The 21,222-nt window shown below is 39.4% G+C and overlaps 2 protein-coding genes across 3 annotated transcripts in view; both read right to left on the reverse strand.

Moving 5' to 3' along the window:
* Positions 1 to 1,818: 1,818 nt before the first annotated feature.
* LOC107745539 (uncharacterized) lies at positions 1,819 to 5,830 on the reverse strand. Its single transcript, XM_016559438.1, has 5 exons — positions 5,466 to 5,830; positions 5,282 to 5,380; positions 4,177 to 4,701; positions 3,730 to 3,972; positions 1,819 to 3,542 (listed from the first exon to the last, which is right to left on the reverse strand). The coding sequence occupies exons 1-5, from the start codon at positions 5,482 to 5,484 to the stop codon at positions 1,819 to 1,821; spliced, it is 2,610 nt and encodes an 869-aa protein (XP_016414924.1). The 5' UTR covers positions 5,485 to 5,830.
* Positions 5,831 to 5,934: 104 nt separating this feature from the next.
* The window catches only part of LOC107745508 (calmodulin-regulated spectrin-associated protein 1-B-like), a 16,522-nt gene continuing 1,234 nt past the window's right edge, over positions 5,935 to 21,222 (reverse strand). Inside the window, exons 3-15 of one of the 2 annotated variants that reach the window (XM_016559408.1) lie at positions 17,746 to 17,887; positions 16,389 to 16,528; positions 16,199 to 16,295; positions 15,898 to 16,066; positions 14,262 to 14,353; positions 13,951 to 14,029; positions 11,546 to 13,781; positions 10,918 to 11,054; positions 10,579 to 10,793; positions 10,360 to 10,462; positions 10,102 to 10,223; positions 7,772 to 7,890; positions 5,935 to 7,648 (exon numbers count right to left, since the gene is read on the reverse strand). In XM_016559408.1, the coding sequence (XP_016414894.1) occupies positions 7,352 to 7,648; positions 7,772 to 7,890; positions 10,102 to 10,223; positions 10,360 to 10,462; positions 10,579 to 10,793; positions 10,918 to 11,054; positions 11,546 to 13,781; positions 13,951 to 14,029; positions 14,262 to 14,353; positions 15,898 to 16,066; positions 16,199 to 16,295; positions 16,389 to 16,528; positions 17,746 to 17,887 (3,948 nt within the window). In that variant the 3' untranslated portion in view covers positions 5,935 to 7,351. Of the gene's footprint in view, positions 7,649 to 7,771; positions 7,891 to 10,101; positions 10,224 to 10,359; positions 10,463 to 10,578; positions 10,794 to 10,917; positions 11,055 to 11,545; positions 13,830 to 13,950; positions 14,030 to 14,261; positions 14,354 to 15,897; positions 16,067 to 16,198; positions 16,296 to 16,388; positions 16,529 to 17,745; positions 17,888 to 21,222 lie in introns of both variants that reach the window. The other variant, XM_016559398.1, reaches the window with a different exon arrangement.

The raw sequence follows: 21,222 nt of genomic DNA on the forward strand, positions 1-21,222 counted from the left end.
GTTTATAGAGCAGTACATAGTAACCCTTTAAACTACACATAGAAAACTTTACAAAGTTTATACATTTTACATTAATATTTGTGTTTTGTTTTTGCCTTCTGTATTAAGACATATTGCATTGTTCATTTGTCATTCCAATCAGTATATGGAGCTGACATTTAAAGCTATCATGGAAAGCTGCTCTTGATTTGAATCGTTCTATTGTTTTAACAGACAGATGTATTTATCTTTCTTTGCGCAAAGTGGGCATTCACATTTTCTGTTCAAAGTAGCTAAGGTTGAATACCTCTCCTATCATTCTTAGCTGTCTGTCTCCACAAAGAAATGCGATAGATGACAGCAAAAGCAGTGAAATGGGAATCTTTGTAGCTATTATGCTTTAAAAAAATACTTTATAATTCTGTATTCATGTTTACAGCATATTTAAGGCATTTTCTGCCTTATATCACTTCTATTAATCTGGCATATCAGTTTATTTATTGCTTAGCTCCAAGACTGTCAATCTGTCAGTAGTAAATGGAGGCGTCAACCCTTGACATGTTGGGCAGAATACTGTACAGTTCATCAGACTACATTCATGTTTTTTGCTTGCGTACAGATATTGTCACCTACATTGTCCATCAGTCACTGTTTTCTCATGCAGATTGCTTCGGGAAGGTTTTTTTTTTTTTACGTTTTCCTAAATTTCCAGCCATAATTGGAAAGGATATGCATAATGTGCATGTTAAAAATATCAGCCTGCAGATTCTTCTATTTTTACTAGTTCCCTACGATTTAAATCCTATATCTTGATCAGCTGATCAAAGCTGCTGTAATTTACAAAATTTCTTTGTTATTTGTCCAGTAGTTTTAGAAAAACATGGACCATGCATGTCCTTATCTTGCCAAATGTGTCAGAGACCCATGTTTACAGTTGCTGGCTCCTGTTTTTGGATTGTGCTTAATACATGAACTTATACATTTTGTACAATTTCTTAAATGAAGTCTGTACTAACATGTAAGAATGAATCAATAAATGCTGCATGCAGCCAGAGAAATGTGGCAGTATTTTCCTACCAATAGATACTTTGACTCTGTTGATATATAGATTCACACATTTTATTTAGCATTTAATAATGCAGTAAAAATCTGTCAATTGTGAAACCAAATGTCTGTACTAGATTATAGAAAATACTGTACATACCAGGTGCATTGTTACATACCATATTCATTATCATATGGTGCATATTTTACAGTGTTTTGTAGGTTTCACAGAGCTGAAGAACTGATTATTTCGAGATCTATTTAATAATCTTTCATTTTTGTTTTTATATTTTAAATACATTTTCTTTTTACATTTGTGGCACAGACACCACAACACACACACACACATACGTATACAGTATCTCACAGAAGTGAGTACACCCCTCACATTTTTGTAAATATTTTATTATATCTTTTCATGTGACAACACTGAAGAAATGACACTTCGTTACAATGTAAAGTAGTGAGTGTACAGCTTGTTTGTCAGTGTAAATTTGCTGTCCCCTCAAAATAACTCAACACACAGCCATTAATGTCTAAACCACTGGCCACAAAAGTGAGTACACCCCAAAGTGAAAATGTCCAAATTGGGCCCAATTAGCCATTTTCTCTCCCCGGTGTCATGTGACTCATTAGTGTTACAAGGTCTCAGGTGTGAATGGGGAGCAGGTGTGTTCATTCTTCAGTGTTGTCACATGAAAAGATATAATAAAATATTTACAAAAATGTGAGGGGTGTACTCACTTCTGTGAGATACTGTATATATATATATAATTTGTAACATACTTCCGGTACCTAACGACTCTGTTTGAGCTTGTGTTTGTTTTTTTGTGTTTCTCTCCACCTTTCTCGAGTCCAGCGCCCATGATTTTCCACCACCTCATGTAGCAGGTCTATAAAGGTATACTCATTCCCCAGCAACAGGCTGTCATCTTTTGGAGAACCTCCCGAAGGGGGCGCTCTTGAGTCAGAGCCGTCACACATCTGACCCTGCCGTCGGTCTCTGTGAGCTCTCCGTGCAGCTTTCTCCACTCTCCTGGACTGCTTCTGCAATTCTGATGCAACCTGTTCACTTTGGTGAACTCTGTGCGTCTTTCTTTTCATGCTCTGTATTTTCTTAACATCATCTTTGTTGTTTATCTCCTCTCCAGCAGCAGGCTTTGACTTGCTGCCACCAAATGATGGATTACAAATGCTGAACAATTCAGAGCAGATCTCACTTTCATCAATTTGGGAGTTCTTGGAGGACAAGTCTCGAAAATCGGAAAAGATGGTCGATTCGAGACCTGACCTCCAAGTTTGCCCATTTGTATTAATTCTGCCATCCTCCCTTGGTGATATATTAGAATCAGAGAAGCATTCCTGTGCACTGAAATGTAGGACTTTATGATTGGATGACTCAAGACTTGCCCTGTAAGTGTCCTCATCAATAGTGACTCGGACATCTTCTATTGGGGACGTTATTTCTGGCAGAAACTCCCGTGCATTGAACTGTGGAGCAGTTGGGAGGATTGCAGGAGAAATGCTTGGATGAAATGGTCTGATGTCATGCCTGCAGCCGGTTACAAATATTAGTTGAGGGAACACATTAAGCACTTGTTGATTTTGAGCCCACTGCTTCTTCCACTGGGCTGCAGTCGGAGGCCAGGTCAGTACCCGCCAAATGGGTCTTGAAGGTCCAGACGTTCCTTTAGCAGTATTCTGATCAACCCTAGAGGTCTGGTTTTCCGGATCAGCACCGATCGAGAGGTACGGCAGGTTTTCAGCAGTGTCCTCAGACTGGGATGTGACAGGTTTTACCTGGAGAATATCTTGACTGCTTCCTGCTTCAACGGTCAACTCATTCATGTGATCCAACACATCATTCTCCACACTATGCTGAAGAACGTCTTGGTCAACACTTGTTCCGGCTTGAACACTCACATCAGTATCTTCTTTTTTCTCTCGAAGTTCCTTGTGTAATTTCACAGTGTCTGTGGTGTTACTGACCTCATCAATGAATCCATCATTCTCCTCATCTGCAAAGTTGTTTCCATCTTCCACCTCCTCAGTATTCACACATCCATTGTCCTTTTCTTTTTCTGAGGTCATCCATCCATTGTAATACTCATCATTCCTTACCCCATCTTCCTCAGTGGCCTCTTCTGCTTCTGTCGGTTTAGAAAACATCTCCATCCTGCACAGGACCGGCCCGGCAGATCTCACTCGTTTAATAGGTTCTCTGGTTTCATATGTCCCTGATGAATAAATATGGTAAATCTGTGATGTCTTCTCATCTCCAACCATCATTTGGTTTGTTCTCAGTAACACCTCTGTTGTGGCAATTTGTGTTTTATTAGCAATTTCAGATTTCATTTTTCTGTTTTCTTCTCCATTGCTCTTTGCAGTTGATTCACTGGTTCGTATCATTTCTGATTTCTCTGAAGCAGGTTTTACAGCCTGTAGAGGTTTTCTCTCTCTTTTCCTGTGATACAATACTGAAAGGACACAGATGACAAGCACCAGGGCACACAGTACCACTGGTTACATAATAAAATGTTAGTCATCCACAACACAAGCTCCTGGACATGAGGCTGAATTTAGGCAATGAATTAGTTCCACCTACCAATTAAAATGATTAAAGTTGAGGGTCCGATGGTTAGTCATCCACAACACAAGCTCCTGGACATGAGGGCTGAATTTAGGCAATGAATTAGTTCCACCTACCAATTAAAATGATTAAAGTTGAGGGTCCGATTCTAAGAGGTTTGGTTATTAATACAGTGGCAGGGTTCCCGGTGCCAGGACTTCCAGTGGTCAGGCTCGCAGTGGTAAGACTTGTAGGGATAGGGCTCATGGTTGTGAGGGTTTTACACTCTGGTACCTGGCATACTGGGACACCTTTCAAATGAGGAGGGCTATTACAGCACACCAGCATCTCGTTCTCCAGAAGAGAAGCATTCTGCAGACCTGCATGCATTTATGAAAGTCACTTAACATTCCACCCAAAAACTAAGATGATCTATCATAAGCCTTTATGTACATTATTAATGTACAGTTTGGAGTTGGTAAGATTTTTAAAATGTTTTTGAAAGAAGAATATACAGTAAAACAGTAATATTTAATATTTCAGTAGCATCAGATGAAATGTGCAAGATGGAAATGAATGCATACCTCTCAGGTATTTGGCAAAGTCATTCACAGAGCAGGAGCAGTCCCAAGGATTTCCATCCAAATGGATCTTTGTGCCGTTAAGTGCAAGAAACACATCCATACTCAAATGTGTCAGTTTGTTGTTGGAAAGGTCGAACTGCCTCAGTTTACTGAGACCGAGAAGACTGCTTGGGGTTATAGTGTGAATCTGGTTCTGAGACAAGTCTAGGTTGAACAGGTTTGACAGCCCATCAAGAGAATTATGATCCAGTGTAGTGATTTTATTATTTGAGAGTCTGAGTGTCTCAAGTGTAACCTGATGGCTGAACCAGTCTGACGAGACTTGGGAGAGATGATTATTGTCCAAATTGAGAGTTTTGAGGTTTTGAAACTTATCGAAGGTCTGCGGTCCTATTGCTGTGATGCCTTGGTATGCCATAGTCAGACTGTTCACAGAGGTCAGATTGGTGCTGTTAAACATAGACAAGCCGATTTCTCCTAAACCACTCACAAAGATAATCACAGAGGTCAAGCCAGCAGGATAATCTAGAAGGGAAAAAAGGGACAGTTCATCTAAAAGTAATTTATTCATCAGCACACCTTTCGAAACCTTTATGACTTTCTTCTGTAGAACACAAAAGGAGATGTCGGGCAGAATGTCCAAGCTACACTGTTCTAAATAATGAAAGTCAATGGTGACCAGGGCTCAGGCAAGATTTCCAGTGAATAACTTAAATTTAAGTCAGTTTTGCACATAAAGCAGTAGTATAGTAATATAGTGCATGAGTTGTATGGATCACCGTTACGTTTTTTTTGTCCTTTCAGGAGCTTGACATCCACTTGTCACCATTCACTTTCACTGTTTGTAAAAGTGCAGCAATAACATTGTTCAAAATATCTTATATTAAGTCCTATGAGTTGGAACGACATGAAATTGAGTAAACTGTGACAACTTTCTTTTTTGAGTGAACTCTTCTTATTCATCTAAAAAGCAATTATCCAAAATTATTATAATCCCAATTTTTATTGGTTAACTGCATATAGCTGACATTTATCTGACCCACTTCTCTGGCAGATAACAAGCACATTCTTTTTATGAACATTAAGTGTCTTCAGACCATCCTACCTTTTGGTATCTCTTTGCAAACATAGTCTGTTTCTGTGTATATACAGGACTGAAACCATGCCTCACGTATGCACTGGAACACCACAAAAATAAAAAGAGCTAGGTGGAAAAATGAAACATTCTTTTACATCACAATTCACTTGATTTTGAAGCCAACATCAAATCAGAGTGCAATAATACTCACCGCGCATAATGACAAACATCAAATAACAAGGTATTCAGAGTTCCTGTCTAATGACCATCCATCCAACGAATGCCTGACTTGTAGAGCCCCCCGCTGAGGATAAACTGCCAGTTGCCAGGATACAAATGTGTCTTCAGTGGACTGTCAAGGATACAGTGCTTGTAGATGAGGCACAGCTTGTGGTGTTCCAGTTGACAGAAGTTGGGACGCCCATCAGGAGACCACACAATTAAACTACCATCTTTTCTTGCAATCACAACAGTAAAGCTATTGATATATAAGTTTATCAATTGCTGACATGAAAATTCATGTAAATTCAATTTTGTACAATGCTCAACACTTGTTACTAATATTCATTATTATGAGGCAAGCTCACTTACTGAAAAATGCAAGAGGTGTTATAAAATAAAGTGAAAGAAAGATGACTGTCAATAAATGGGGGGAAAAAATTGAGAATGAATTTATTGACTTTAAATATTTATTAATTCTCAGTCTTATTTAAAATAAATAATAGTATGGTAAAGGAAGCAAAATGACCAAGAATGAATAGTAGTGTTTAAAAAAAAAAAGAAGAAAAAACAGGTGATCAACATCAATACAATCTTTCAGTTATAGATATAAAAACACACATAATATACAAAACTGCAATTTAAAATTAAACAATGCTGCAACGTATAGACAAATCTAACACCAATTATTTGGAAACAGTAGTTTAAGAGTCATTAAGGGGCTGTCAGTGTGCTCTTTTCGGTGTTAATAGTGTTTGAGAGATGTTTCTCGGTGTACAACAGAGTACCTTCACCTTTCGACAACTAGTTTTAGGAGCAAAAATGGTTTAGTAAGCCCTTTGAAATTCTACCCCTGCTGTACAGCTTCATGAGCAAAAAAATAAAGTGCATGTGCAACACTCAATTGATCTTGACACCAAACACGAGGCTTTTATGTGTTCTCGAACATTTAAATAAGGATGTCGGCAGTGTTGACACTTCTTTTGCTGAGGAATGTTTTCAACGTTGGTAAATAATTAGACAGCGACTGCAAGGGAAGTAACCGATTATGAATATATTAAATACCGTCATTCAAATCGTTTACAGCGACACTCTTCATAACAGAGCATGCTGCTCTTCTGCATGAGAAAAAGCTCCAGTGCCAACATCAACATGGTTACATTGCATGATAATAAAAGCACTAAAACATGATCATAAGTGCACCATAGTACAGAGCGTCCAGTGGAGAGGCCGCTACCAAGTAGAACAGAAGAGAAGAGAACTGCATATGACACACATCAAGGTCTGTTTGACTCCCTATCGAAAGGACCATAGTCTCCAAAAAACGGGCTACAGCCGAGCTGCTTTTTTAAAGCGCCGAATAAACAGACAGTACCACAATGCATGAAGGCCAAAAGTATGCAGACCTGGGACTGTCCCAGCGACAACAGAGCAGCAGCATGTTTTGGAGGAGAAAAAAAAAAAGTTTTGTTGAGAGGCAAGTCAGCTATTTTTTTTTTTTTTAACATTAATTTGAGTTCTGGCAGTCCTCAGAGGCAGCAGACATGTTTTGAAGACAGTAAGAATAAAATGTGTATCCCTCGCAAAAAAGGGGGAAACAAATCAAACAAAAACAATCATGGGGGTAGTTTCATTTAAACGAGTTAATCAGTGCCAAACTAATAAATAATTCAAGTAACAAAAAATGAATCTTGTAAAAAGACCACAGGATTGTGGGTAAAGGACTACTTCAACCCAAAACACATTCAAATGAAGTGCATGTTGATTCATGCCTGTTTGTTTGTCCAGCGAGCCGCTTCCATCCAAACTCTGATGGAAGCAGGTAAGTGTCTGCAGGCCTCAATGCAAAAGTGCATGTCTTACAAGTGCCATTAGACTTCACTTTCCGCTCTTTTTTGGCCCGCCGGGTCTTTTGGCTTGCCACAGGTGGTTATGGATAGTCAGCGCATCTACACTAACAGACACAGTCTTGGCAGGGATTACCGTGAACTGCTTACGGTCCGAGCTGTACTTGTAGAGTTTGTCGATCATCTTCTTAGTGATGCTCTTGGGCCCTGTGCCGGTGAGCTTGTGGATGTCCTCTGTGTCGGGGAAATAGGAGTAAAGGGCTCTGAACTGGCAGCCACTGTCCCGGAAGAGAATCATCAAGTGGTTGGATTCACACTTCTCCAGCTCCTACCAGTAAAAAGGGAAGCAAATATTTAGGGGGGGGTTTCCACTGTAATTCAGTATCAAGATTTATTGGTAACATCACAGCATACTATTTGCATGCCATGAACCTGCAAACTGGTCACATACCTCAAGAATGGAGTTCTTCTGCGGTTCATTTACTTTCCCCGCTAAGCAGCAATGAGAGATGGCGTTGTGGATTATCGGCTTGTTGGACTTTGCACTTGGCTCCCTGAAAAGCTTGGGTCCTACAGTGACAAAATATGAATACAAAAACAGTAAAAAAAATAAAATAAAATAAAAAAACACATCAATACAAAACTTATGAGAAGTTTGGATGTCCTATAAGGTCATGGAATATTAATTTTCTTTTTTTATGATGATCCATTATCAATTTTTCACATACGCACTACTGTTCGGTAGGGCTGGGCAGTGTGATGGTATATATATCATTACCGCGGTATAAAATGTCAACCGTGACAGATTTTTTTTAATTCTGTGTATACCACGATACGTAAATAAGTGGGCGTGGTTAACTCACATGCAGCGCACGTGAGACTGAGATGCTGCCATTTGTTAAAGAAAGACGGACAAACAGATCAGGAGGATCCACAAAGAATTCAGTTTTCTAAAGGGTTGTTAATAACTTGATATTGTCGGAACAAAGGTGCAGTAGTCAACCATGAGAGCAGTGCAGCACCCAGTTTAGAGGAGCGCACAGGCTCACAAGAGAGGAATCATTATGAATTAAGCTTACTTGATTACAACAGTTCATGTATCAATGTCGTAACGAATAGAAATAGCCTTAAATAATGTATAGTTATTGGCATTCTTCTGCATGTATGCTTATACGTACAGTTAATTTTTGCACACAAGAATCGCATTCAACGTGGACACGCAAACGGTTGTCGTGGTAATGAACAACCTGCTTCTTAAAGCGAATGCACATAATCTTTAATCGGAGGCAAAAATACTTAATATTGAGAATGCAACAGCACGTATTATATTTTTCTAACTCCAAATGATGGGACACTTATCAGAACCAGCTGTGTATAATTTAAAATACTTAGTCAGCACTAACAGTAGCTGATGTTCAGTTTGCATACTGCTGCTCTCCTTCTAGTCACTATTGAACTCTTCCCTCTCTTGATTAAAGCTCCAGGTGAAGGGTCGCCAGTTGTCAAAAAAGGAAGAGCAAAACAAGCCCCTAAAAACGCAGTATAATAAGAGAACAAATTTAAACAAATATAACTAGTATTAATAGTATCCTACAAAATTAAATGGAAGTAAATGTAATTTATTATGAATAGAATATTTCAATATAAAATATTTAGATATTATAAACTGATTGAAGTAGAACAATTACATGAGATTTTAAAATAATCCAAAAACACCTTATTTAAAGTTTAATTGCACCTATTTAACAGCAATCAGTTGGGGGCAGTTAATCTAAAAGTTGAGCGTGTTTTTACTAAATAAACAATTTACCAAATAAAAGAAAAAGAAAAATCAAACAAGGTGAAGTACTTTTCATTTCTAAAGTATGAGTTTATTTTTATTATATAAAGCTCTTTTTGAATTTTCAGTCTTCAGCGTCACATGATCTTATAGAAATCATTCTAATATTATTTGTTGCTAAAAAAAGATTTCTTCTGTTCACCGTAAAAGTGAAAATGCTGTGCGATATGAAAAAAAAAAAATCATCTTATCAGAACATATTTGATGTTTAAAATGAAACCACATGGAGCAGGATGTGGGCGGGGCTACCAAGTGTGACAAATAGAAAACAACTGACCAATAAAATGTTGCCTTGCTGTCATGGCTGGTTAGGGCAAAAACAATTTTTTTCCCCCCTTTGGATTTATCGCTTGTCAATTTGTTGTTTCTGGTTAGGACATGGTGTCCCTCTCGGAGCCCTATACAGCTCTCACTGATGCATACTGGAGCTTTTGCAAGTATTTTTGAACTAATTTTTAATACATAGCTTAAAAAGATAGTTCTAATTTCAATTTATGGAGGATTATTATACAACTTTTAATTGTGCAATGCATACTTCATCTTTAGAGCAAGGCGATGCATGTATTCAAGCAATAGAACAAAAAGTATTTGCCCTGTAAAACGTATTAGTCAACATGTTAGCTATAACTTAAAAGCAAACAAGTGAAACACTTTAGAGAGTTTGGGCTCAAAGGACAAATTCATCCACTAATATCTGCCCAAACAAAAACTGATGCGTGCTTATGTACTCAAGCACACAGACAAACATATTGGCTGATGCATGGTCGAGATCACATAAGCATGCTGCTGTTTGTAACACAGGATGTTGTCCTGGTGCAGAGGAATCTAAAACAGTATAAATAATTTAGTAGTCCAGACCAGCATGTGATACCCACACTTATTGAGCATCAAAACAAATATAAAACCACTTTCGTCCTATAGAATGGAAAGTGAAAACTCACCAGTGTATTCCGCCATGGAAGTTGATGTAATGGAAGATGCGGTGGAACCGTTGTCCCAGTCTCTCTCTGTAGTACGACTGGAATTGCGACTGAGGCCTGGAAATGACTCCACCGATTCCCCTCTGTTAATGGAAAGAACAAACAGCAACAAAGTGCTTTGGAGGTCACAGTCTGAATACAGTCGATTGATTCTGAAACAAATTAATGAAATGCAGGCACGCTTCTGCACACAGCCTGTAGGACATCGGAAGGACTTACCGCTGAGGTCCCGCCCCTCCTGAGTTGACACTGTCTGGTTCAGTGGTGGCCACAGAGGCCAGTGATAGACTAGAGCCAGACTGGGCACTGATGAGATTCTCATCTGGTGAGGCACATGGTTTCATTATTTCAGTTTTATAAATGTTTGAAGTGCCATCAAACATTTCTGCCGTTACCTCAGTAATAATGCAACAACAGAAGGCACAGTTTAATACTTACTGGCAGCAGGACATTTGGGAAGCGTTTCAACTGGGGGTTCTTCCTTCAACACAGACTTCAGCCTTTGTTTTTTGGGCTTGGTCTTGGGTTTGGGCTTGGGCTGTTCTTGCTCCTCGCACATCTCTTGCTGTTTTCTTCTAAGGTATTCCTGCTTTATCAACTCTCTCCTGGCCTTCTCATCCTCTTTTCTGAGTCTTTCCTCTTCAGCTTTCCTCCTGGAATTGGAAAAGAAAAGAGGCTTTAACATATACAAACTCAATGAAAAAAAAAAAAAGTTACAACGCATCTCTTTATCATAGTTATATTCATGGAAGATGACCCTTCAAAGGTTGCCAGTACCTGGCTTCATCTCTTTTCAGCTCACTTTCAGCCTCCATCTGTTGCTTGCGGAGCCGAGCCTCCTCTGCCTTCCTCTGTTGTTTTAGCAGAAACGCTGCTCGCTTTTTGGCCATTTCATCCTCTTCTTTTTGCTCGTCCTGCAGACATAAAACAACAAAACTAGTAGGAAAAGTCAAACCACTAAAACATTCACATTTTCAGCGCTCAGTGTTTTTTTTTTTTTTTTTTTTTTTTTGTGATTTTTGAAACAAATTAAACAAAGAAAACCTTCTGTACACTGGAGAAAAACATGGATTATAATATTTTCTTTAAATATATTTTGAGAAAAGTATTATTTTTTCCTATTTTTACCCAAAATAGTATGGATTGGACATTATTTAGCACTATAAACACATGTAAGTTACTAGGGTGTTGCTTAGTGGGGTTTTCTTGGCCACAAAGTGGAAGTGGGAAAGATTAAGTGCCATAGTTTAATACTTTGCCAGGGATTTTTTTTAAACCTCTAACCCCAAGTATGAACAGCAGTGATGCCACTAATAAAATGTAAGTACATAAAATAAATCCAATACAATCCATTTTCTTTCAGACAAATGACTTGATAATGTCTTGTCCACTGCATTCAATTTACCTTGAAAAAGAAGTCCATGCCAGACATCTTTTCTCCATCACTTCCATCAGTGGTGACTTCCAATACATTGGTGCTTTCTTCATCTGGGTTGGCAGCCAAATCAGACAAGTCTACCTCAATAAGATTAACTTTTCCTCTAGAAATATCCTCTGAGGAGACATTATCCCTTGCTGGCCCATCATCAAATGTAGCCTCAGCATCCTGCAAAGTACTGGACATAGATTCTTCGAAAGTGACACCAAGGGCCACAGAACTTGGTTCCCTTGAGACCATCCTCAAGTTAGCTTCATCATTAAGGTGGAATGTAGTGCTTTTTGAGTTCCCTTTTTCTTTGTTGAATGAGTCTGATTTTGCAGAGCTTTGCACAAAGTCCTCAGGCTCTGCTTTGGGGGTCCTGCCCCCTTGAATGGACTTGGCAGAGGGGCTGTCAGTAGGTGTAGGAGTGGAGCTTTTCTGCCCTTTGCCATGCTCCTTAACTAGCAACAGCTCTGAAGGTTTGGAACGAGATCGTGCTGAACTTAGTTTGGGTGGCTTTCGTACCACAGGGCTGCCACTTGGTTCAACAAAATGTATGGAAGCTCTGACCCTAGGTTCAGATGCATTACTTTGGTCACTGCTAGGTGGTGGAGCAGCACCTGTTGGAGACTGAAGATTTTGCTTCATAAGCATTTCCTGCTGGAGCGAAAGCTGCATCATCTGCTGCTGAATGCTTCCTATGGCCTCATTCAGCAACTCAATGGAGCGGTTGCATTCATTAAGATCTATCTCCTCGTCCACATCTAAGGCACTAGGAGACACAGTAACCCCACCTGCCCACTCGAGAGATGCCTTCTCTGGCTCTTCAGCCTCTTTCGGCCCATCTCTCAGTGCAGCAGCACAGGTGTCGTCTTTTGACGACTTCTCTTTTTCTTGATTGAGTTTATGGCCATCTTTCAAGTAGTACTCCGACTTTGTAGGCTGAGGGAGAGCGTCACTCTTCCCTTTCTTTACTATGTGCAGAAAAGCTGCTTTTCCAAGCTTAAGCCTTTGTCTTGCTGTCATGACCTCCATCTTCTTCTTTTGAGATTCAATTGCACGTCGCTTTTCTTCAAGTTGCATGTGGAGTTGAACGAGTTCAGAGGCCAGCATGTTGGCACTGTCCTTGTTCTGTGGTGTGGGGCTCTGGTCTCTTTTCATCCTCCAGGAGGTTAGAGGAAGCGGGCAACTCTCTGAGCCATCTGGTGTGGTCCGCTGCGAGCTTGTGCTGGAGCGGATATCTTGATTGCTACCAAACCTCTGCATCTTTTGTTCTGCAAAACTGGTCATGCGCACACTGCCGCTAGCTACACTGCTAACCTGGGACTGACCAGGGCTAGAGCACCTGCTCCCACCATTCTTATCCTCATGTTCCTTTACATTCATGTCCTCCCGCAGTTTGGCTGACTCTTCGTCCTCTTCATTGAACTGTTTCTTGTTTGGATGGAGCTCTTTGGTGAGTTCTGCATCCTGTTCCTCAATGGTCTCAACAGTCTCTATATCAGACCCTGGATGGATGCCCCATGCTTGGACAGGCCTCTTGTCCTCAGGCACCAATGAATGAAGGTAAAACCCAGTTGACCGCTCAGCAGAAGATGGCTCAACACTACTTGTTGCCAATGGTCTGAAAGATTGCGTCTGCCCAGGGGCTGGAGGCACAAATTCACTGGATTTAGGCTCAATAACGGTCTCAAACTCAGAGCTAGCGCTGGGGGTAAAGGTCCGATTAAGGGTGGATGGAGGTCTCCGTCTGGAAGATGAAACAGCACCTTCTGCTCCTGCTACTCTACGTGCGGACCCTCGCTGCCGTCCCTCTCCCGACTCTTCTTCCTTATTTAGGCATATCGACTTCTCTTTGGCTGGTCTGAGAACCGCAGGCATCAGAGGTTCCAGGAAGAAACTGGCTGTTTGGGAATCTGAGGATGCTTCCTCCTGTCTTCCCCAAATGCCTGTTTTAGCACCAGGGGTAGCACTCTGTCGCTCTGCATCCTCAGAGTTTAACAGGGTGGTGTCATTCGTAGATGTATCTGCCCTGGCAATATTTACTGTCTCATCTTCCTCATCCATGTTAACGTTGCCCAGCAGAACGTGGCCATTGACCCGCCTAACATTGCCCTGACCTGGATGGATCTGGTGCTTGGGCGTGACAGTGGAGGCCAGGCTGTCCTCACTGATGGAGCAAGTCAGACTAACGCTGTCGCCTGAGGCCAAGTCTGCATCACTGTCCGTAGCAGAGTGGAGAACATACCGATTCAGCTGAGACAGTGGCCTGATTATAATAATAATAATAATAATAATAATAAGAGAAGCAGGACTAAACAGAATATAGATTTAATGTAATATCTTAAAAGACATGTTTTAAGTACCCAGAATTATTAATAGTGTTGTACCTCTGCCGTTTATCGGACCAAGCCACTGATCCTCTGGAGTGACCTTCTTGTGTAAAAGAACTGGAACGATTTCGACAGGCTGGTAAGAAAAACACAAGAATTTGATTACCTGACTCTACTACATTCAAGTTATATTCTAATTCAACTGCAAGGAAAATTTGATATTTTGTAAACTTCACACTCAGATTACAACAATAAAAAAATAATAATACTATTTAATCTCTGAGACTCAACATTTCTGGGTACCCCTTCCATGTGAGCATAAAAACTAATATTTTCATATGAATGGCAGCAGAATATTAATGCCATACCCGTGCTTTCCTCTCCTGGCTGAGCCTTCTTCTGTCTTTGTCTCAGTGGCAGAAGTGGGTGGGAGGGGCTGAAGCTGGAACTCCCCTTATTACTGGAACAGCAAGCAGAGAGTACAGTTGGCAAACCACCAGCACAAAAAATTAGAATCAGAATGATCTTCAGGCCCCCAGAGGTCTATCCAGCCAAAATCTAATCGTAACTGACATTAAGCATTTTCCATGTGGATGGACAAATATAGACAAGCAGCACTGCTCTGTTTAGGACCTTAAAAAGAATAACTTCAACAAACAGTCTGAATACTACAATTACAGAACAGTATTAAAGGCACTAGCATGCCATTTAGGGCTGCATGATTATGACAAAAATCATAATTGTCGATTAATCCCTTGAAATTGTAATTGCGATTATTAATTACGATTATCACAATTACCTTCAGTGCTTTTCTATAGTATTAAGCCTCAAATGTCAAATATACATCGGATTGGTTTCTTCTTTAAATTATAAAAATAAGTAAAAATATGAATGGTATTATAATGTTATACAAAAACTAAAACTAAAACAAATGGAAAAACCCTTAAGATAACATGTAGAAAGAAAAAAACATATCTTAAGCGTGCAGAATAACAACTGGACTTTGAACGATTACATAATTGTGGCATCCATAATTGTAATCGCGATTAGAAATTTGATTAATTGTGCAGCCCTACATTAAAATGCCTTTTATGTCCAAGTAATTACTAGTGAAATAAGAGTAAGCACAATAAACATAATAAAAATCTTTTAACTTAGGCAGGGCAGCACAGTCCCGTCTCAGCATGTCAGAAAGACACAGGCACAACATGACACAGCAAAGACATTATGAGACACTATGATTCAGGTGTGAATCATAATCATGCAAGCAAAGTTCCCTCTAATGTGCATGGCATGCATGGCTGTGAACGTCTGAAGTGCAAACAAAGTTTTCAAGCAAATGAAAACCCACAGAGGTCATTATTATTTTTGTTCACGTATTGCTGAAATCATGACTAGGAATGTGCAAAACTACTATTAACCAGTGTATAATGTGATGTGATCCGCATGTGTAGCAGGGGTGCTTTAAAAGGGATGCAGCTACAGATGCACCTTTGTCATCATGTTAAAACACAAACAAATGAACAAATATATAAACCTAGTCTTCACCACACTATTTGACAAGTAGGGGTGTTGGACCCATCCCTACAGATCACAGAATCTCAAAAGTTATGATTTAAAATATGATAGAAAAATAACAGCAATGCCTCTAGATGCCTAAAAAACAACTATTATCCTGACAGCCTACATTTATGCAATATATAATTTTCCCGTTTTCAGTTACTCTGTAAAATGAAACACCCTGCATTAACTCTTCTGCATAAATTCTGCATTTTAAGTCAAGAGTGGAACATTTATGGGTTGGTGCAGGGTGTTTCCACGGGTCTGCCTAGTAGAAAACAGGTTTGACTGAGCAAGAATACAAATTAGAGGGAATATTAATTATTAGAAAGTTTATTTAGAAACAAATCTAGACTGTCCAAGGCATATTTTTACATAGACAAACATCACTGACATTTACACTCAAAGCTACATATGGAAGAGACAAAACCATGAAGCACTTACAGAGACTCAGATTCTTCAGGGTGCAGGAAGTACCTGTTACAAACTTCCGGGCTGTCCTGGACAGGAAGCGCTGGATCAGCCACACCAGGAGACACTAGGAAGCTCCGTTTGGTGGCATTGGAGATGGGTACAATTGGCCTGGCACTCTTGGGCTGAGTCATTGCTCTTGCTATAATACAAATATTAATTAAGTTAAATTAGCAAAACAATAGGCAAAATATGAGGATGTTGGTTGAAGCTTCATGTAAACTTTATTGGCTAAAATTTTTTTATTTTTTTATTTAAGCCCCCACACCCTCACCATCTTTAAATTCCTGAACATCTCTCGGCTGGACAAATTCAGGCTTGACAATCTCAAACCACCAGAAGAGCTCTGCTATAAATACCATGACATTGTGCTGCAGAAGAAACAGAGAATTAAGAACAAACCCGTACGGAAATGAAGCATCCGGTTAATGAGAAGACACATTATACATGACTGAATAACTTACCTTGAGCACAGGAGGTGCGTACAGCATGTCCTCTAGAGTCAAATAAAAGCTTTTGTTAAGGTACTCATTGGTGAACTCTTTCAGCAGCTGGATATTATAAAGGCTGTCTGCTACTGAGGTCACCTCTTTCAAGCAGATATCTGCAGATAACAGAAAACACAAAGTTAGCAAATAAGCTATCCTGATGCATACAGGCTCTGACATTCATAAAAGCTAAATCAAGGGCTGAATCCAAACAAGCTCAGTATTTGCTTGGGAGTTGAAATATCAGAAAATAACTTTTCACAGAATATTCACAATATTTCAGCTCAAGAGGCAAAGTGCGGTGAAGCACCAAGAGAATAAAACTACAATCAATCAAAAGTATAAGAAAGCAGACCAGCAAAACTCTAAATTAACCATATAAAACCTACTGTATTATATATGCTATGAAAATTTCTAAGGCCCCTAAATGACCAACCTGATCAGTGTTGTGGAACTCTGAAATATTTACTGAATTTTATAAAGTAAACATAAGTATAACTTTTACATTGTAGTTGTTCATCTTGAAATATCACTACCAGAGCTTTGATCATAAAACTAAGCATTTTAATATCATCTTATTAAGACATATTATTGGGAGATACAGAGAAACAACTGATATTTCTATACATTTTATGCAAGTAGTCTGCTATACTGTTAGAAAGATCTATCCTAATTTCATTTTAGATTTTGCCATATTAATATCAGCAACTGCACCAAAATGCATATTGTTGCTCATTTTGAGCCACTAAATGTTTTTTTGTTCCTCAGGTATAAACTCCATATTCTTCTACATTATACTATATGGGTCACAACTGCCTAATGTATCAAATATGATGCGCTCAGCTATTAAAAAAGAAAACTTTTCTACAGATTTTTAAAAATATATTTTGTTTAATGATTCAAAAAAAAAAGTTCCATTTCAAACGTCAAATGTCAGGCTTAACAGGATTAAAATGAAGTGCAGCATCCGGCTTAAAGGGCAAGTGGGTTAAAATTCTTTCTTCTTTCCCAGCTAAATGTGCAGAAAACAATTGTAAGCAAACCATTCGTATGATTTTCCAAAGAATGTAAGCACTGTGGCGCCATCAAAACATGTTCTGTTTGTTTGAGCTGCCTGACATAGCAACAACTGGCTGAACCAATGGCGTAACACTGGGGTGGGTCTACTTGTAATAAGCCATTTAGGAGGGAGTAAGGGGTGGAGTGAAGGAGGCAGTATGAGTGTTTGGGAAACCTGATTAATCTTGGTGCTACTAGCGGTGAAGAGATTGCACACATGGCTTCCTTTAGACTAGCTAAGTAGTCAAGTTTCCCTAGTGTTATTTCACTCTACCATCAAGCTTCATCAGGTCTGGGCAGTAGTAATGGACCACGGTCAGCAGTGCAGCACCGTCACACACGTCCCTGGTGAGGTCCTCCAGCAGGGAGAAGAAGGGCAGCTGTCTACCTGAGGCATGATCCCGCCGATACCGTACCTGTAGGTGACATGAGAGGAAGCCAAACTGTCAAAACCATTTTACCATCACTTTGGTAAATGGCACTGGCATCATGTAGGCAAGAGACAGTTTTGCAAGAGGAATATATTTTATCCTTGAGGCTGTATTTGTGAGAATATTTGCTGATCTAATAAAACTAGGTTATGACATAGGCGAATAAGACTATAAGACAACTTAAAGGAATAGTTCACCCAAAAAACTAAATTAGCTGTATTTACTAACCCTCATATCATTCCAAGGAAGACAAAAAAAAGATGTTTAGCAGAATGTTCAAGCTGCTCATTTAAAAAAAAAAAATGACAGTGAATAGGGACCAGAGCGGTCAAGGACAAAATATCATAAAAAGTCAATACAACTTATGTACTAAATCAAAATTAGTTAGTTGCTAAAACCATTTGCTCCACTGTAGCTCTATGAATGTCTCATTCACTTTTGTTGTGCAGTCAAGAGCTGCTTGAACATTCTTCACAACTACTGCTTTTGTGTTCTATAGAAAAAGCAAAAATATACAGGTTTGGAACAAAATCAGGGTGATTAAAAGATGGTAATTTTTATGTTTGGGGGAACTGCTCCTTTAAGCAACAACACAGGAGAACAGTGAAAAGCCACAACACGCATAACTCAACAACAGCTAAGGATATGAATCACAAAATCAGAGCGAGAAACCGTTGATACATATAGGACTACAATTTTACATTCTCATGAATGTATGCAACATGGTTGCATAATACACCTGCATAAAAAAAGGAACCTAAAAGACATGCAATTTGCAAAAGTAGTGGTGGACTGATATGGATTTTTGATGGCCGATAGAAACCGATATACATCTCATTTAAAGACAGATAAATAACAGATGCATAATTTCTGCAATTAAATTTAAATGACACATTTACTAAAACAATCAGAAATCATTTAAAATGAACTAATTTGAAAAAATTATTTGAACTTTATTAAAATAAATCTGTAAATAAACATTTATACTTTAGATAGAAACTTATTGATTGTGCATTTTTCATAAATGAAAAATAAGGAAGTAAACAATGTAACCAACAATGCACTCAGGAATCTGGTACATGTGTATCTAGGAATTGTATTTTCTCAAAAAAGCTAGCTAACGGTAATTGTTGCTCATGCAAGTCACACAGTGAGCACTGAACTGTCTGCATCCAATTAGCGCAGCTTGAATCCTTTGGACAGACCATCATGCACAGAGGTATATGTACAGAAAAAGTATTACAGCACTTCAATTTGTATGACTAGACAGAACAATGGTAGTAAACTAATGTAGAGAGAGAATGGGTGCTCCTATGCATCTACGCTTAGGCCCCGTCAAAATAAAAGTCCTGCTTCCAACTCTTTATTGGACAAAGAGGGGAAAAAGGTATCGGATTAAAAATAAAAAGCCAAACATTGGCCTATATATCGATCGACCACTACACAAAAGCCCTCTGCACTTTAATTATGGCAGCCATAATCATTATCTTGTAAATGTACTCAATCAAATGTGCAGTCCTAACAGTCACCAAGTCTAGGTTTCAGACAGGACCTAGTGAAAGCTAGAAAGCAGATCTAAAGGTAAAGAAGCAGCAGAATGGAGACAGAGAATCTATGTACATTCATGAAACCCCAACAGGCTCCAGCATGCAATGGGCCAGCACAAACATAAGATCAGGCTGAAGGGCCACACGTCAGAGACAGACAGAACAAGGAAGAGACAAATGAAGGTGGAAATGACTGCAAGAAATGAGAAGATGAGAGCTGAAGTTAGAGACTCAAAACTGCACAGACGCACACACACACACACACACACACACACACACACAAGACGCACACACACACACACACACACACACACACACACACACACAAGTACTCTCAGCGGCATGTGTTTGCTCATAACTGCATGTGCTCAAAGGTTGAAAGGCAGATCATTTTGTGTGATTACAGCGTGAGCCACTGGACAATAGCTTCTCCCAGTGTGCACTGATTAGATAAAAGCGTGGCTTGAGTGGTGATGGCGTACGTTGGGATTGACACATACTACTCGTGCAGTGGAAAGGAAGCACTCACAGCCAACTTACAGGTACTAGTTTCCAATACCATTTTGAGGGAGACTATCCCAGTAGCAAGGGAGGAGGTTAAAGGGAAAGAGACGGGAAGAGGAGCAGAGAGGATGTAAGGTCAGGGAAGAAAAGAGCAGACAGATGTGACCCTGCTATGAGGTTAGAGGGAAACAGAAGGAGTGATGCCACTGAAGATATTAGATCATTTCCATAAGGCTGTTGTTACATTAGTACCATCTATTCAGATGTGAGTCTTGCCATTTTAGTTCACACCTGTTTATGATCTTGTTTACACCTGGTATATTAACAATTGTTGCATTTGATCCCATCAAGTGGTCAGCCAATTCTGTGTCTCGGTGAACACGTAAAAATTAAAGACAAGGACTGTACGATTGGATATCGAATTGTGATATTTTCTTTTTTGGATAAAAATTGTGACTGTGATTTCAAATGCGACTGAGAAATAAATCCAGGTTTGGCACAAATTTTGTGATTATATATCAACAAGTATAACAATAAATAAAAAAAATAATAGTGATAATGTGAGAAAAGATGAAGGTGTCTAAATAGATTTTGGTTTGACTGTATCTATTTGATAAATGAAGTTAACCAACTAACATTATACATACTCTTGGTTTCTGTACCCAATATTAAAAAAATGTACAAATGCAATAAAAATATCGGTATCGGTACTCGGTATCGGCAAGTACCAAAAATAAAAGTATCGGTATCGGGCGAGTACTGGAAAAAGTGGTATCGGTGCATCCCTACTTTAAGTGAATGCACTGATCCAGGGCACTGATCCAGTACGTTCAGCCGGCTATGTCTGTTATAGGATACTTGCCAAGACGGGCATTTTGACCATTTTTGTGTGAATTTGTCCATTTAAACAATACTTCAGAGAGAGCTTAATATTTGCGCGCGATCTGAGCCGCGGGTTTGCGCGCCTCGGATGAGCGCACGCACAAATCTTCTCACTGCGCGCGCAAGCTCGCGTCCTCTGGCTCTTAAATGTTTAAACTGGCAAAGCTTAAATGAGTTTAGTTTAAACCCAGATATCAACGTGTGCTGTTCAGGTCTCACCTGTGCGCGCGCACTATCAGCTCGATGACGGAATAAATGACTGCTCATATTCCAGCATACGGTATTCGCATTGAACAAGAGTGAATGGTTTGTCCACGTTTTTTTTTCATTGCTGTTGTTGTAATTTATTCGGAAGCCAGAATGCGCATCCATCAACAGAAACACACA

Source organism: Sinocyclocheilus rhinocerous, unplaced genomic scaffold, assembly GCF_001515625.1.
Source record: "Sinocyclocheilus rhinocerous isolate Xijiao unplaced genomic scaffold, SAMN03320098_v1.1 scaffold4207, whole genome shotgun sequence".
Classification (NCBI taxonomy): domain Eukaryota; kingdom Metazoa; phylum Chordata; class Actinopteri; order Cypriniformes; family Cyprinidae; genus Sinocyclocheilus; species Sinocyclocheilus rhinocerous.

Coding starts and splice junctions, on each gene's coding strand:
- LOC107745539 (XM_016559438.1), bottom strand. Junction 4,702..5,281: donor TTGCAAAGAGATACCAAAAG/GTAGGATGGTCT, acceptor TTTCCCTTCTAG/ATTATCCTGCTGGCTTGACC. Junction 3,543..3,729: donor AACTTTAATCATTTTAATTG/GTAGGTGGAACT, acceptor TTATGTAACCAG/TGGTACTGTGTGCCCTGGTG.